General features: G+C 44.1%; 2 protein-coding genes and 1 pseudogene across 4 annotated transcripts; 2 read left to right on the top strand and 1 right to left on the bottom strand.

Moving 5' to 3' along the window:
- The first annotated feature begins 4,345 nt into the window (after window positions 1-4,345).
- Window positions 4,346-5,071, top strand: LOC133895021 (pollen-specific leucine-rich repeat extensin-like protein 3). The gene has a single exon (XM_062335236.1). It carries the CDS (start codon window positions 4,346-4,348, stop codon window positions 5,069-5,071), a length of 726 nt encoding a protein of 241 aa, XP_062191220.1.
- A 1,333-nt stretch (window positions 5,072-6,404) lies between these two features.
- On the bottom strand, window positions 6,405-9,429 carry LOC133895777 (uncharacterized). Of its 3 annotated transcripts, none has more exons than XR_009905649.1 (4): window positions 7,644-9,429; window positions 7,307-7,513; window positions 6,955-7,045; window positions 6,405-6,603 (listed from the first exon to the last, which is right to left on the bottom strand). XR_009905649.1 is itself a non-coding variant. In XM_062336283.1 (3 exons), the coding sequence occupies exons 1-3, from the start codon at window positions 7,935-7,937 to the stop codon at window positions 7,013-7,015; spliced, it is 534 nt and encodes a 177-aa protein (XP_062192267.1). In that variant the 5' UTR covers window positions 7,938-9,429; the 3' UTR covers window positions 6,838-7,012. The 3 variants fall into 3 exon arrangements, 1 of the variants encoding a protein (XP_062192267.1); XR_009905650.1 differs by having other exon boundaries at window positions 7,307-7,495; XM_062336283.1 differs by lacking the exon at window positions 6,405-6,603 and having other exon boundaries at window positions 6,838-7,045.
- Window positions 9,430-10,906: 1,477 nt separating this feature from the next.
- Window positions 10,907-12,127, top strand: LOC133895020 (uncharacterized; annotated as a pseudogene).
- Window positions 12,128-17,039: the final 4,912 nt, after the last annotated feature.

Here is a 17,039-nt window from a genome sequence, read left to right as displayed (position 1 = left end):
GGTCTGGCCAGTGTCCAGAAAGATCGAGCGAGCCTGTCAACCAATGCCAAGCACCAGCAGAAAAATCTTCATGCTCCCAGCTTGTTGGAGCAAACAAAAAAGGGACGGGAGGAAGGAACGTTACTGATTTTTTAAGTTGTAGAGATTGCAAAACAGATTCTAAGGTACACTATTTTTTATGAGAGTTGTTGGTTTCCTTTGATCTAATAGTTAGGATGATATATTACCTTGTAGAGGGTAAGAGGTTACTTTGACCTTCTAAAGGTTAGTGCAGTAATTGCACTCACTGCTTGAATTCCATATGGTCAAAACTACTCTCTGTCAATCAACGGTTTAAATTGAAATTTCCTCAGAGGAGCACCGTAAAAGAGCCCTGCAAGGCAGATTGCAAACATAGTGTTATACCCCTATATCTCAGTGCTTTCAGCAAACAATCCAAGCCCAGGCTTGACCTACAACTTTCCCAGAGAGATGGTAGGAACTTTTCAGTTTACTTAATGTTGTCCTCATTCTATTACGTACTACTTTGCATAAAGAATGTGGATCCGAGCCCCTTGCCCATGTCACCTGTCAGGGATGTAACCACCCTTGGCCGCAGGCGAGGATCTGCCAGTGCCAGGACATGAGCGATGCACAGCTACTCGCGAGAGCACGCGAGAGAGACAAGTAGGCAGATTCTACACGATTCGATTCATAGGAAGATCACACAATACATATGGATGGGTTATAACATTCCAAGCCCGGACTCTACCCTTAGAGCCCACTGACGCCAGCTAACACATGCCACCGCACCAGAACTAATCCCGTCGTCGGTTACGCCTTTCTCATTTACGCCTTTGTTGTATTGCCACCGTACTATAAGGTTTTACACCTCCCTCGCCTCCAGAACTTGCTTGTCCCCAAGCAAAAGATGCAGGAAAACGCTTCTTCACAACATTCAGATCCTCCCAAGTAGCTGATTCAGGCAGAAGACAGAGACCATATCACCAGTACTTGCGGGATTGCATTGTTACCTTTCTTGATGAGACGTCGGTCCAGCACTTCTCCTGGCACCAAGTCTTCCTTTTCCAAGTCGATCACCATTGGCAACTGGCTTTAACTGCAATACGTGGAAAACAGGGTGGATCTGTGCTCCTTCCGGCAACCCCAATCTATAAGCAGCTGCCCCAATTCTTTCAAACACACAGTAAGGGCCGAAAAAGTTTGAGCATGCGACTGAAGTTTCCGTAACACTTGTTCTCCAACCTGAAACTCGCGATCAGTTCTGTGACGATCAGCTTGTGTTTTCATCATGTTTTGTGCTGCTATCAGATGTTGTCTCAGCAATTCAGAATGAACTTGCCCCTCTTGCAGCATATCGGTTGCACCAAAAGGAGGATCATATCCATATAAGGCCTTGAAAGGAGAACACCCCAAAGAAGAGTTGTACTAGAACTCAGCTAATGCCAACCATGACTTCTATTTATGTGGTGAATTGTGAATTGCACATCTAAGATACATCTCTAGGCATTGATTTACCCTCTCACTACCGTCAGTTTGTGGATGGTAGGCTGTGCTCAAATGTAACTTGGTGTCCATCAACTTAAACAACTCTTTCCAAAAGGCACTGGTAAAAACCTTGTCTCTATCAGTAAGGTAAACCATGGAGTTTCACTACATTGTTCAAAACCAGTCTAGCCACTTTCGGAGTAGAAAAAGGATGTTTCGAAGGTAAGAAATGAGCATACTTTATGAACCTATCAACAATAACAAGTATGATATCAGCACCTTCAGATTTTGGGAGGCCCTCTATAAAATCCATGGTTATGTCTTGCCAAGCTCCATGTGGTACTGGCAAGGGTTGCAGAAGATCAGCTGGGTGTAACTTCTCATGTTTGGCTTGCTGGCATATAGTACATTGTTTCACATAATTTTCTACATCCATTTTCAATCCCTTCCAATAAAACATCTTCTTGAGACAATAATAAGTAACTTGCATACCTTAATGACCAGCTATATCACTTGAATGGAAGGCATCAATCAATTTAGTATGTAATGCAGAGTTTTCACCTACCCAGATTTGGTCTCCATGTCTGATCACTCCCTGCTGCAGAGAAAATCTTTGTTCATATGGGCTTTTCATAGCCAGCTTGACCAATAATTGTTGAGCAGAAGGATCAGTGGCATAAGAATTGAGAACTTCTTGAACCTAGGCAAGTTTAATCTCAGTCACAGCTTGAATAGACATTAAATGTCCCACTCTAGACAAGGCATCAGCAGCTACATTTTCCTTGCCTTTTTTTTACACTATTTTGAATTGTAAACCCATCAATCATGCCATAGCATTCTTTTGCATATTTGTTTGTAAATATTGCTCTTCCAGATAGCAAAGACTCTTGTTGGCAGTTCTAATGATAAACTCTGTAAATAAGATCTCCATTTCTCTACAGCCATAATGAGAGCTAAAAATTATTTCTCATAAATGGAAAGTGCTTGTGAACATCACTCAAGGACTTACTCAAGAAGGCTACAAGTCTATCTTTTTGCATCAAAACTGCACCTAAGCCAGAATCACATGCATCAGTTTCTATCATGAATGGTTCATTGGAATCAGGTATTGCCAAGATAGGGGGTCGTTACCATTGCTTGCTTCAGGTTTTGAAAAGCTTGATTAGCATCAGAAGTCCACTAAAACTGCTTCTTCCTCAACAGATTAGTCAAAGGCTTGGCAATGATTCCATAATTTCTCACAAATTTCCTATAGTATCCAGTAAGGCCCAAAAATCCCCTCAATTCAGTTATTGAAGATGGTGTTGGCCAATTGAGCATAGCCTCTATCTTACTTGGATCAGTAGCTACCCCATCAGCAGATATAATATGCCCCAAATACATAAGTTGTTGTTGAGCAAAGGAGCACTTGGACTCCTTGATAAAGAACTTATGCTCAACACCTTTCTAAGATGAACCACATGACTTTCCAGAGTTGGGCTCTACACTAAAATATCATCAATGAATACTAAAGCAAATTTCCTGAGAAAACGACTCAAAATAGAATTCATAGCACACTAAAAAGTAGTTGGTTCATTGATAAGGCCAAATGGCATCACCTTGAACTGATAATGCCCGTGATGAGTCTTAAAGGTTGTTTTATGTTCATCTTCATGCCTCATCCTGATTTGATGGTAACCAGCCCTCGTATCTAAGCTTGTGAAAAATTTAATTCCAGCTAATTCATCAATGATTTCATCTATCAATGGCATAGGGAATATATTCCTGACTGTGATGCAATTCAACTTCCTATAATCTTACACATAGGCACCAAGAACTATCCTTCTTTTGGACAAAAAGAACTGGTGAAGCAAAAGGGCTAAACTTGGGTATAATGAGACCACACTGTACAAGCGTTGTTACCTGTTTCTCAATTTCATCTTTATGAAATGGTGAATATTTATGTCGTCTGGAATTTACAGGGACAACTACAGGAACTAAAGGTACATCATGGTCATATTCTCTAACATGAGGCAATTGTTGAGGTTCTCCAAAGACACCTTGAAATTCAACCAACAATTCTTGTACAGCCAACTGATGCTCACCAGAATCAAGTTGTTCATATTGTTCCACTACAGCTAGAACCCATACCTCATTGCCAAGGATCCATTTACTCAATTGTTCATGTCACATCCCAATTTTTGCATTTCATGTTTGAATGCATCCATGAGCATCATGTGCACCATGATTTAAAATTTTGAGCATTGTTTGCATTGGTTTTGAAATTTTGAACTTGAATCGTTGAGTTAAATGAGTAAAGAGCTATATGATGAAACAAAGTAAAGTAATAATTAAAATATTCAACATATGAAAGTAACCAAGAATAAACATCCTAGGTGGATAAGAACCATATTTGAATTTTGTTGAGCATCTTCTGAATATAATCGAATTTGAATTCAAATGGTTAGATTAATTAACAAATGGCGCATTGTGAAGAAGCTCACAAATTTATTGTTCAACATATGGTTCAAAATAATTTTAGGAATTAATAACCCAAACTACGATTTATGGCGAATTTTCCCAAATTTTTGGAGGTCAACCTGAACCCTTAAAAATTCACCCAATGTTTAAAGGCTGCCAAGTTTGAATAATTTTAATTTTAAATCTACAGCAGCTATGGCAGTGAAACTTGTCAAAATGGGTTCTCTGGTAATTGTTCTACCAACACAAAAATTTGTGTGAATTTTGGACGCCTTTAGGTAGTCCAATCTGTCAGTCAAATTGGAGGGGAGGATTTGGATTTGGTCAACACTGGACTCGGGTCCCACCTGTCATCTTCTCCTTCCCTCTGCCTTCTCTTCCCGTTGGTTCGGCAGACATGCAGCTCCACGCGGCCGACATTCACAGCCGAGCGCAGACCTTCACCTCCACCCGGCCCTCCGTGCTCTGTGCTCTCTCCCTCATTCACTCTCTCGCCGAGCGCAAGCAGCAACAGCCCCGCTCCTCCCTGCTCTCTCTCTCTCGCGTTTCCCTCCACCGGCGGCACAGAGTAGGCAGCTCCACGGCAGTCGCCCCCCGCCGACCACCTGCCCGCCTCCCAGCCCAAAACTCAGCTCAGGTCCACCATGGAAGCAGCGTTGGAGTTCCACTATCCGCTCGGCAGTTCCTCGTTCCACCCCTCGGCCCACAGCTCGTGCGCGCGCCATCTTCTTCCTCGCGGCCGGCCGCCCGAGCCCCCCCGCCCCCCTCCGTCGACCGCCCAACTCCGGCCGTTCCCCGTCCAAGCCGACCCTGCCACGAGGTCGCCCGCGATCTGGTGAGCGTCATGCGCCCCTCCCCTTCCTCCTTCTCTCGCCGTAGAGCGCCGCCGCCGGCCATGCTCCCGCCGCCACATGTCGCCTCATCCACTCCAAACGGACTCCTCGTCGCGCTATGGTGCTTGTGGTTCCCACCGCCGGCCAAGCCGCTGCCCCGCTCGCCGCCGGCGAGCTCTCAAATTCTGGCCGCCGCCGCCCTCTGTCCCCCACCCCCCGCGTCAATTTTGACCGGGTCAACGTGGGTCCAGGCCCCACCTCCATCTCAGGGGCTAGATAGATCTGAGTAGCTATAGGTTTTGGGGTTTAATTAATTTCATGAAATTCCAGAGAAATGCAAAAAGGGTTTATTTGCACACTAATAATTCCTCTCGATTGTACTACACATATTAAGCCACTAGAAGAATATGTCGCAATGCAGATCATATTTGAAAATAGAGAAACTTTTAAAACCAGTTGAGTACTCATGTGTTACAACGAAAATAAAAATTAAACAAGATAATATTAAACTTATACAAAAGTTATTGGTTACATCAATGATGCTACCTTTGCCATCAGTTTATCCCAGAGACATGGGTGAGCCAACAGCAGGGCAGTGGCGGGTCTAGCATTTTTAACTTGGGTGTACATACCCATCGTGATCGTGCCCGCGTGCAGCCATGTGCGCCGCGCCTCGCTCATGCCCACGCCGTCACCGCGCCCTGCCTAGCGTTTGAATTCTCTCAGAAATATTTTGGTTTTAGATTCTCTCTGAAAATATTTTTTTTTCAATAACAACAATTGACATACATATACAACATGAGCATCATCTTTGATCATTTTTGAACAATTGTTGCATGCATTTGCATTTAATTGGAATTGATCAAATTCATGAAAAGTGAGATCATACGAAGAAGCTTGAAATTTCACTATATAACTTAGATCTGAGGATAATTTTAGAAATTAGCCCATTAATTAAGATGAATATTGGCGATTTTTTTCTTATTTTTGGGAATTCTTTTAAAGCTCTAAAAATTCATGAAATGTGCAAAAACAATCAACTTTAATGAATTTTAATTTGAATTCCGTTCTAGCTTTTTAAGTGCAACCAGTTAAAATGGGTTGCTTATAAATTATACAACCTACACGAAAATTGGTAGATTTTTTGGAGCCTTTTAGAAAGTCTAAACTTATAGAGAAAAGAGATTGAAAATATGAATTTTTGAGTAATCTTGCAACGGCTGAATAAAATGGCTGAACCGGAAAAGAATGGGATAAATATTTGGGTGTATATCTGTACATCCATGACCTCACGTGTGCCCGCCCCAACAGGGAGCTGAGATGGTGAACCCTGCTCTTGAGGTCGAGAAGCTACAGCCTCATGAACTGGCGTCCCTGCAACTTGATGGCTTGCTGCAGCTCGGCTGCCTACTGCTGCTCTTCGAGCTTCCTCCGCAAAAATGCTTCATGATTGGCAATGTTTCCATACATCATTCTTAGTTCTAACAATTGCAAAATCAATTTATCAAACATTTACAATTTGTAGCACAAATTGCGGCAAGAATATATGCATATAGAGAACGGTTACTACTCACCAATATGTAGCACAAATTAGTTAGCTGGATTATTTCTTTGCCATCAGTTTATCCCAGAGACATGGGTGAACCAACAGGGGAGCTGAGATGATGAACCCTGCTCTTGAGGTCGAGAAGCTACAGCCTCATGAACAGGCGTCCCCGCAACTTGATGGCTTGCTGCAGCTCGGCTGCCTGCTGCTGCTCTTCGAGCTTCCTCCGCAAAAATGCTTCATGATTGGCAATGTTTCCATACATCATCCTTGGTTCTAACAATTGCAAAATCAATTTATCAAACATTTACAATTTGTAGCACAAATTGCGGCAAGAATATATTCATGTAGAGAACGGTTACTACTCACCAATATGTAGCACAAATTAGTTAGCTGGATTATTTCTTTCGCCCCCCCCCCCCCCAGTTGTCGGTTGTTACTCATTTGTGTGATAACCTTGTAATTTGTTAACCTTTTTATCACGCTGCGATGATGCTGAAACATGGACTTATTCCTCTCTTCTCTAATATAGAAGTAGACAATTGCTATGTAGTAGCAACTGATGATCTAAAAGTGGAAGGGGCGCTAATTAAAGAAGACATTAATCATATGAATAATGCATAATACCTTGACAACCAGCGCATTCTTTCCAGAGTCTGCTTTCACGATAACTCCCATTGATTTTCTAGTATAACTCCCATTGCAATGTACTTAAAATCTGAGAAAGAAAATGCAGAGATCAGGTATCGATTAAAATTGGATAAACCACCCGAGTACAAAGGGATTACTTTTCTCTGTTAACCAAAATGGACCAAGAATTGTTGTAAACTACTATTATCATAATACCATGTGTTGTTTTGCAAAAGATTAAAAAAAATCAAACCTCATGCATGTCTTCTGCAATGTACTTATTTATTTCCTCGCATAACGAGAAATGGGATGTACACTTGAAGAGGGTCAAAAAAGTTTGACAATTTACCTTAATTTTGTAATCTGGGAATTGCTCGACGGCTTTGCTGAGGCAGGGAATGGTCTGATCTGCAATCCAACGAGTTGTTGCAACCATTCCACGATGCACATGTCCAACCACCAAGTTGGATTTACGACCTTCTTGTAACACTGAATGATGGAATGGAAACTCTGCAGCAGCTGCTGCTGTCAGACGATCCTTAGCGCTGGTCGCACCCTGAATAAAAAGGAGGAAGCATTTGGTACTTTCATCGCGGACAACAGTGAATGCAGGCTTCTATTAAGGTATCTCCATTTGCAATCTGTGCTAGAAAAAAAACATCAAAATGACTCAGGGTGATACATACCCTTGCCTTAGACTTCCTTATGAGAATATCACTATGGCCATACACACCAAACGCTAGAAACACTTCATATGGCTTCTTTGAGAAGAACATGCAGAGCCTCATGTATCTGAGAAGTCCCATCAGCTCCCGCCTTACTCCATGACATTCCAGGGGCACACAATTGCTACCAGTGAACTCATGCTGCAGATTGCCCTGAATACAATCATTCATGAGAGAAAAGGTAGTTCGGTAATTTGAAAAGTTCACAAGGGACCAGTGACTACAGATACAAAATTCAAAACAGATTTCAACCATAGTACAATCAGCAAAGTGTAAGGGCCAACAGATATTTTGGCCACCAGAAATGAATACCTTTTCATCTCTATTGTACAAGCAATTCAGCAATGATACATTATCATCTCTGCTTTGTAATCCGAAGTAGAGGGATTACAGCATAATTGCAAGAACATTAGTTCAGCAAGGTAGAAGAAGAGCATAGAGGGTGTCGCCTACCGTTTAGCGGAAGGAGCAAGAGCGTTGTTCGTAGCTTTAGATCCTACTCTTGATTATGGGACTCTGATGAGATAAAAGTTACAAAGCAATAATTCTCTATGGAAACAAACTGAATTAAAAAAATCATAAAACCAGATCTGTTCATCCAAATCCCGTGAAATAATACTCTATGGAAAGGTAATGAAATTATCTACAACTCTCTAGTACATTGCATTATGAGATTCAGCACTTAAGGAACCCTAAACTTCGATTCGATCAACATTGCATGGGCTGAAATATTGTAGCAGAAACCCCCCGCGAGCAGCGTGATGTCCGATGAGATTAGGCCTAATTACTCAACCTAAAACCAATCTTCAACGGATAATCAATTGGAGAGACAATTTTATACATTACCTAGTGCAAGATCCAGATCACAAGATGGGTTTACTATGGTTAAACTGAGATACGAAATAATCGCGCAGTTTTCCTGCTACTCTGCAAACAGACTGAATTAAAAAAATCATAAATCCAGATCTGTTCATTCAAATCCCGTGAAATAATACTCTGTAGAAAGGTAATGAAATTATCTATAACTCTCTAGTACATTGCATTATGAGATTCAGCACTTAAGGAACCCTAAACTTCTATTCGATCAATATTGCACGGGCTGAAATGTTGTAGCAGAAACCCCCCGCGAGCAGCGTGATGTCCGGTGAGATTAGGCCTAATTACCCAACCTAAAACCAATCTTCAATGGATAATCAGTTGGAGAAACAATTTTATACATTACCTAGTGCAAGATCGAGATACAAGATGGATTTTTCCTCCTCTAATCTGCACCTCAGGCGTTTTGGTTCAGCCCTTTCCTCGCGCCGCTGCACTACCTCCTGTCCACACCCCTGCCGCACGAACAACAGCGATGAGGGAGCCGCGCACACGAACGCCGCCCAAGACGTTCGAGGGGGAGTTCCGCGGCGGCCGGATCGAGGGGCAGGGGCGTTCGTCGGGCCCGACCGCATTCGTCATAGATGGCGGACCACCGGCACGGAGTCGGAGCAAAAAAGTAATGGCGGCGCGGGAAGGCGTCCGGGAAGGACCGGTTCTCGTGGCCGTCGGGGGCCACGTTCGAGGGGGATTTCCGCGGCGGCCGGATCGAGGGGCAGGGGGTGTTCGTCGGGCCCGAGCGCGGCACGTGGGTGGCGGACGGGGAGGGAGGAGCGGAACGAGCGGATCAGCGCGCGAGTTATTTGGAATCGCGAGCGGATTCAGAGAGGAGAGAAGGGGATGGGGGCAGAATCAGCGCGCGTGATTCACGGGAGCGGAATGTATGGGAGCGGAACAGGAAACTTTATGTTTTTTTTAAAGTAGTAGAGATATGTTATTGAAGATTGGATCATCATGGAATAATGATGAGAAAAATTATAAATGGTTCTGCTGGTCATGACATTCAATCAAAACACTTTCCTAAACCTGAAGATTTTTTGCACATCTTGCGTAAAAGGAAAGTTGATAACTAGACCCTCTTACCTGAAGATAAAGGCTGAGTCCCTGGGTTCCTAGAGAGAATCCACGGTGACATATGCGGTCAATTAATTCGTTGTCAGGACCATTCAGATACTTCGTGGTTTTTATAAATGATTCTACCAGATGGAGTCATGTATGTCTTCTGTCTACACGGAACCATGCGTTCCCTAAATTCATTGCCCAGATCATTCGTTTGTGTGCTAATTTCTCAGAGAATCGCATTAAGTCAATTCGAATGGATAATGTTGGTGAATTCACCTCAAAGGCATTCAATGACAATTATCTCGCCTTGGCATTGATGTAGAGCATTATGTATCCTATGTTCATACTTAAAATGAACTTATTGAGTCCTTAATAAAGAGAATTAAATTGATTGCCAGACCACTTTAACATGATAGCAGACTACCCACCAGCTGTTGGGGACACGCAGTACTGCATGCTGCTGCGTTGATCCAGTACAGACCATCTGCATGTCACTTTACTTCCCCTTTCCAGTTAGCACGTGGACAACAACATATGATTTTCCATCTGCAAAAATTTGGCAGCACGGTGTACGTGCCGATATCACTACCCTTGTGTACAACTATGGGACCCTACCAGAAACTAGGGATTTATATTGGTTATGAAACTCCGTCCATAATCAAATACGCCTTCATAGTTGGTCTAGGTCCCAGGGCAAGTGCCCACCCCGTATGAAAATACATCCATATTGCAACACAGTAGTAAAATCCCGTGCTTTCTGAATGCCAATTCGCGGTTTTAAAACACCAACGATGTGGTTGTTATACATACATATTACAACAAGCATACATGTCTCTTTATCAAAAAAAACAGGCATACCATCTCTAATCTAGTTATATAAAAGAGAGATGTTATTTATGAGGCGTCTATTTCTACTCTTCCCGACGGTTGTAAGTCACAGTCTTTCTTCAACCTTCAACGCCCCTGCCGCTTCGCCCTTGCCTCCCCCCTCCTGCCGCACTAACCACTTCGTTTTGGAACTCCCCCACCTCAACACTGGCCCACCGGCCGTCCTCCGCCACCAGCGTCTCTGTCATCTCGCCGCTCTGCTTCCGCTCTGCTAAGTTAGCCTACTTCCCTGAGTATTCCTCTAAACTCAGGTAGCAGACTGACAATCACAAAAATCTCCTCTCCGAATCCTAAACCTTGCCAGCCAGGGTACGTGGCGACGGCGACGGTGATGGCGACAGGGATGACACCTGAAATCTCGCCGTCTGAAGATTAGGAGGCCCGTGGTCACGAACACGATGGCCGCCGCCGCCCTCTTCTCGAGACTGTCCGACAAGCCCAACAAATTCGTCTACGGGATTCGCCTCCGCCGACGTTGCCGGACGAGGACAAGTACAGAGCTGGGCTGAGGTCCCTCCTGCTTTCCTCGTCCCCGGAAATACCCCAGCTGCGTCCATCGTCGTGGTCGCGGTTGTCGTCCTTGTGGTCGCCGCGATGAGAAACGCCGGACGAAGAGGACGATGATGTCATCACGGCGTTGTCTCCAGCCGAGCCCAGAGCGGAGGACGAGGAGGAGGCGACGTCGACGCTCCCTTGCCTTGCTTTCGCGTCCGAGAGCGGGTCAAGGTCTTCTCCCTCGCCGACAGTCGCATGCACGACGACGCCGACGTGCGGCTGCAAGTGGCGCCCGGCCGCCGGCTCGTGTCGTGCCCGTACGGCGGGACGGTGCTCGCGACGGACGTGTGCTACAGGCACGCGTGCCACCTCATCGATCCGTTCATCGGCGAGAGCGCGGCGCTGCCGGACCTGAGCGGAGACACAGCCTTCTTCTGCAAGCACGGCGGCGGCGAGTGGACGCCGGTGCACCAGTCGCGGCGCGGCTCGCTCATGACCATCAACTACCGCAGCGGCTGCCTCTTCGTCCTCGAGCTGCTCCTGTTTTTCACCACGGTCATCGACGTCGACACCCTGCGCGCCTGCGCCGTGATCCCGCCGCCGCCGGGTGTGGGGGACATCGACGCCGCCTACCTGGCGCCGTCCTCCGCCGACGACGTGCTCCTCGTGGTGCGCCGCGCGCCGGGGACAGCCTCGGCATGGTCTTCTCTCCAGGCGTACCGCGCGCGGCTAAGCCGGAGCAGCAGCTGGAGGCCGCCGAGGTGGGCGCGGGTGTAGGGCATCGGCGACCGCGCGATGTTCATCGACGGCGCGCAAGGGTTCACCGTCGGCGCTGGCCTGCGGTCGTGGGCGCTGAGGAACTACGTGTACGTGGCCCACGCCGACGAGGTGACGCACCCGTGGGGGCGCCGCGCCGTCAAGTACGACGTCGGCTTGATCAACCTGAGGAGGCCGGAGTGCCAGGGGCGGTTGAAGCTCGACGTCGGTGAGGTGGAGCGGATGTGGGACAGCCGCTCTGGATCATACGTAAAGATGGATTGCATGGATCCAGTGGCGGAGCCAGCGGAGGTTCGAGGGGGGTGCTGATCTCCTTCATCCAAAGAAGTTCCAAACAAGGGTGCTGATCCTCTCATTCTTCTTCTATCTCATCTTCTCTCTCTAAAGAAGCTATACGAGAAGTTGTAACTGGCAGGGGTGCTACAACACGCCCAGCACCCCTCCTAGATCCGCCCCTGCATGGATCGTCTCGTGAGGTTCAGTGAGGGTTTTATGGGGTTGGTTTAGTTAGGTTTCTTGCCTTGCAAAAAAAAAAAAAAAAACTTTGCTTACAGGAATCAACTGGTCGAGTGCCCGTGTATTGCAAAAATAATCTAATTTTTGCACCAGAAGATATAGATATTCCATTTACTAATTCTACCAAGTAGAAAACAAGTAGAAAAAAGAGAATCTCCTTGTATATCTTTGAATATAATAGCGTATAAAACTGGACAGTATTTACCAGCAGCCAATTTATCATCAACCGGGAATGTTTGAATCCATTAGAAATACATAAAAAAATGTAGGTTTTTCTCTGCATGGATGACTCATTCAACAAAGCATTGCAAACATGAAGGCATGAATCGTTGATATTTCTCTCATTATTCGATTCAGATTGCAAACATATTCGATTCAGATTGTAGATCAAGTGTGTGTGTGTGTGTGTGTGTGTGTGTGTGTTTGTATGTATTTACGAAATCCCCTAACAAAACATTGCATAAGATTTCTGAATTGCAGAGTGCAAACTCTCTTTTGTCCTCCCATGGTGCAAATCTGAGCTTCCATTGAAACACAATACTGCTAGTCAGCTAGCGATTTGAGCATCCTCTGAAACCTAATCTTCAAGATCTTCCTTCCCCTGACTTCCTTGCTACTGTAAACCTCTGAGACACAGACACAATACCCCTAAAACCTCCCATCAATCATCTGGCTTGACGATCCATATCGAAGAGGCCCGCCGGCGCTCCATTTGTCATATGAATCGTGTTTCTGTTAGGAGACGTGTACGGTGGCTTCGGCGGTCAAGCAGGAGGGAAGGGGTGGATGTGAACCAACGTCGTCACTAGTTTTTTTTTTTAATGAAGATGGAGATTAGTTTTTCTTAACTAGCCAAAAGTCCGTGCGTTGCTACAGGAAAAATAATCATATCATTCCATTATGTCTAGCCACCAAACAATAGAAATGGAGAACCAAGTTTTGAGTGTATTATGTCAAGATCACACGCAACAAAACGGCATAGTTCAGATGACAGCCTAACACTACGATGAAGTAAAATTCCTGACAATTCATTCAGGAATAGATTGAGACAGAAAATTTTCCAATTTTTCAGATGGCCTCATGACAACATGCAGATTTAAAATCATTTCCTTGTCAACAAATGCCAGCATGCATAGATGAATCTTATAGAGGCCTGGCGGGTGAACCTGCAAGAAAAGCAGTGATGTGACATAATAGGTGCCACCTTTCGAAGAAACGATGCTAAGGTGATGATTTTACTAGGAACTTTGAAGTATCAAATAGTTCTCTTACAAGTCTGCAGAAGATCCAGATACAATATTTTCCCCCTTTGTTAGCATGCTCCGGCCAATTTTCAGAATCTCCAACCTTTTGCTGTAGGTCAAGTAGTTTTCTCCAATGTCGAAGAATTTGTTGAATTAGATGGTGATGCCTGCAAATTACACGGAAACAATTAAACTCTGGAGGAAATTTTAGCCACAAACACAAGATACTGGCTGAAAGTAGAGTTTTATGACAAGTGACATAAAACAAGCATATGCAGATGTCTAACTCAAGACTTTAAGTCTGAAACCAAATTTATTCAAATATGTTGAAAATACAAGGGTGTCATACATTTTTCAGTGCTAATGTCTCCTTAATCTTAGCGATCAACTCATCTGTCTCCTGCATGAACAATTGCAAAAGAGATGGCATTTTCACATAACGGTTGCATATAAGAGAGATGTTATAATAGATATTGATGGTTCACTCTGTCTACTAAAAATGTAAGCCGGTAGTAATTGGTATCTATTCATATAGTCAAATTTCAAATTCAAAATACAAATAATATTTTCATAATGTCGCAGACAGTCCATCACTAAGCTTGTGCATGCTTAAAGTTTACCTCTGTCTCCCACCCATCAACAAGAAAAATGCCCAAGCAAAAGCCATCAATTGTGGAGTAAACATAAGCTTCCTGAATATTCAATCCGACCTCAGAAAGCAATGCAGCTAGCTGTTGAACAATCATGTGCTGTAAGAAACTTGTCACCAGGAATTAAAATTTCGCCGAAATTTCGCCGGAACGAAATATCTAATTCCAGAATTTTCTTTCACTGACATGTAGGATCCACAGAGTAGAGGACGAAAAATGACCGAAATTTTGAAATTTCGGTCTTTTTGCCGGTGAACGAAAACAAATTGTAAAACGAAATTGAAATCCCTACTTGTCACCTCTTACCGAATATTCAATCCGACCTCAGAGGGCAAGATATATGAAATTTGACAAGTTTGCAACAGGAAAGTTCAACATTACCCGGTTTAGGAGCATCGGCGTGTAAGAGAAGAGAAAATAATCTCATGAAGATGCATAATTTCTATATCACCCATGTGGAAAATTGATCAACCAGTTTTAACCAAAAGTCATGAAACGAAGGTGGCGCCATCTATATCCATTTTTTCATTTTCCTTGAAAAAAGAAAGAAGAAAGAAAACTTGCACTTTCTTCTCTCCAAATTGAGGTCCTCCATCAACCTCTGACATGGCTCATCAAGCTCTGGATTACTGCTGTCGTGATCCGCTCGAACTGGAACACGCTGCTCATCAAGACAGAAGAGCAGCACAACACAATCGTGAAACAGTAACAGAGAAATTTTTAAATTTTTTTGCCACTTTGGTATCAGCCAATTAACCATCATCATCTCTAGATTATCGGAAATGGTGGAAGGGAAATCAGATCAGAATCGGTACGGCAAACCAACCTCAAGGATCGCGCGTAGAAGACAGGGCGCTTGTCGAGGTTGGCGCACTCGTCGAGGATCCTCCAATGGAGCAAGACATCCTCGTTCTTCTCCTCGACTTGGTGGATGAGGTACCTTAGCGGGTGGCAGCGTAGGTGGTGGACGAGGCAGCCGTGGAAGGAGGGGTTGTGTCAAGGGTTCCCGATGCAGAGCCCGACCTACTGAAAATTCCCTTTTTTTTGGGAGGATAAAAGGTAACTAGTGAAGAAACAGGAAGGAAATCCGGATAAACAAGCTACCCTACCTTTACTCTAAGCTAACAGAATGATTGGGATTCTTTTTTTTTTCATTACCCGGCCCAGGTGATATATGCCCTGGCTCAGTTAAACGAGTTTTTTACTGCTAAACAACGGTAATCAAGGATTACAATGAGTTTAAGAACGACAAATGTCGGATAGAGTTTTAAACAGATTCTACGTCAAAAGCAGCAGAACATAAATACGTCTCTGACGTGATCTTCTCTTGAACCCAGCCGTTGGATAACACCTCAACGCCTACGATTGCTCATACCCCCTTCAAGTGAAGTCGTTGTTCTTTTATCCCTGTCGCCAACTTCACTTTGGTTCTACCTTTTTCACTAAATCTGACGAAACTGAACTCAGGTAGCCTGACAATTTTCCCCTCCTTGAGACAATCCTTGTCCTCAAGGATTAAAATTTGGAAATGTACTCCTGATGAAGCTCACATCCTCCTAGGTAGCTTCTTCTGCTGTCAGGTTGACCCAGTGAATAAGCCATTGTGCCACAACAACATCGTTTCTAGGAACTATTCTCCTATCCAAAACAGCAAGGGTTCAGTTTTGATCTTCCCATTTGCATCAATCAGTGGCAGATCAAGTGATGGTACAACATGATTCCCCAGATGTTTCTTAAGTTGGCTGATGTGGAACACATGATGTATGTTTGCTCCTTCAGGCAGCAGTAATCTGTAAGCTATTTTCCCAATTTTCTGCATAACTCTAAAGGGGCCATAGTATTTGGAACTGAGTTTAATCGATCCCCTAAGTCCAAAAGCAGTCAAGCGATAGGGCTGCATTTTGAGATACACCATATCTCCTTCTTTGAAACTTCTTTTCGTTCTACGTTTGTCAACAAAGTGCTTAATCCTCTCTTGAGATTTCTGTAAGTTACCCTTCAGCTCATGCAACATCCTTTCCTTCTCGGTTAATGTCAGCTTTGCTTCTTCAGAGACATTGCATGGGATTGATAATTCTCCAATTTGGGGTGGAGGATGTCCATATAAAGCCTGGAAGGGAGTGATTTTCAGTGAGGTATGGTATGTTGTGTTGTACCACCACTCAGCCATGGTTAACCAAGCTAACCAATTATTGGGATTCTGGAACACCATGCTTCTTAAGTAGTTCTCCAAGCACCGATTTACCCTCTCTGTTTGACCATCAGCTTGAGGATGGTATGCCATGCTGAGCTTGATAGTAACCCCAACAACCCTGAAGATCTCTTGATATAAGTTGGTGATGAATATCATGTCCCTGTCTGACACAATGACAAGAGGAAATCCATGTAGCCTGAACACTTGATCAATAAACAGTTGGACAACTTGTTGCACTTTGTAAGGATGAGAGAGTGCAAAGAAATGAGCATACTTGGTAAATTTGTCCACCACTACCAATATCACATCATTTCCCTTTGATTTGGGCAACCCCTTTATAAAATCCATGCTAATGTGTGTCCATGCCATATCAAGCACTTCATGTGGATTCAATAATCCTGGAATATGCAATTTTTTTGACTTGGTGATTTGGCAAATTGGACACTCAGCAACCATCTGTTCAACATCACCTTTCATGAGAGGCCAGTAGAAGAGTTTCTTAATCCTGTGATATGTAGTTCTTCTTCCTGAATGGCCACCTATGGTTGTGGAATGGAATGAATGTAGAATATATTTCCTCATGTTGTTGCCCTCACCCACATATAATCTGCCCTATACCTAAGCATCCCAGCCACAATTGTGTATTTTCTCAATG

This window comes from Phragmites australis, chromosome 16, assembly GCF_958298935.1.
Source record: "Phragmites australis chromosome 16, lpPhrAust1.1, whole genome shotgun sequence".
NCBI classification, from domain to species: Eukaryota; Viridiplantae; Streptophyta; class Magnoliopsida; order Poales; family Poaceae; genus Phragmites; species Phragmites australis.
The sequence above is the reverse complement of the archived record's forward strand: the minus strand, read 5'-3'. Positions and strand labels throughout refer to the sequence as shown.

Coding starts and splice junctions, on each gene's coding strand:
- LOC133895777 (XM_062336283.1), bottom strand. CDS start 7,937: ATGGTTGAAATCTGTTTTGAATTTTGTATCTGTAGTCACTGGTCCCTT. Junction 7,514..7,643: donor TAAGGAAGTCTAAGGCAAGG/GTATGTATCACC, acceptor CTTTTTATTCAG/GGTGCGACCAGCGCTAAGGA. Junction 7,046..7,306: donor TCCCAGATTACAAAATTAAG/GTAAATTGTCAA, acceptor TTTCTTTCTCAG/ATTTTAAGTACATTGCAATG.
- LOC133895021 (XM_062335236.1), top strand. CDS start 4,346: ATGCAGCTCCACGCGGCCGACATTCACAGCCGAGCGCAGACCTTCACC.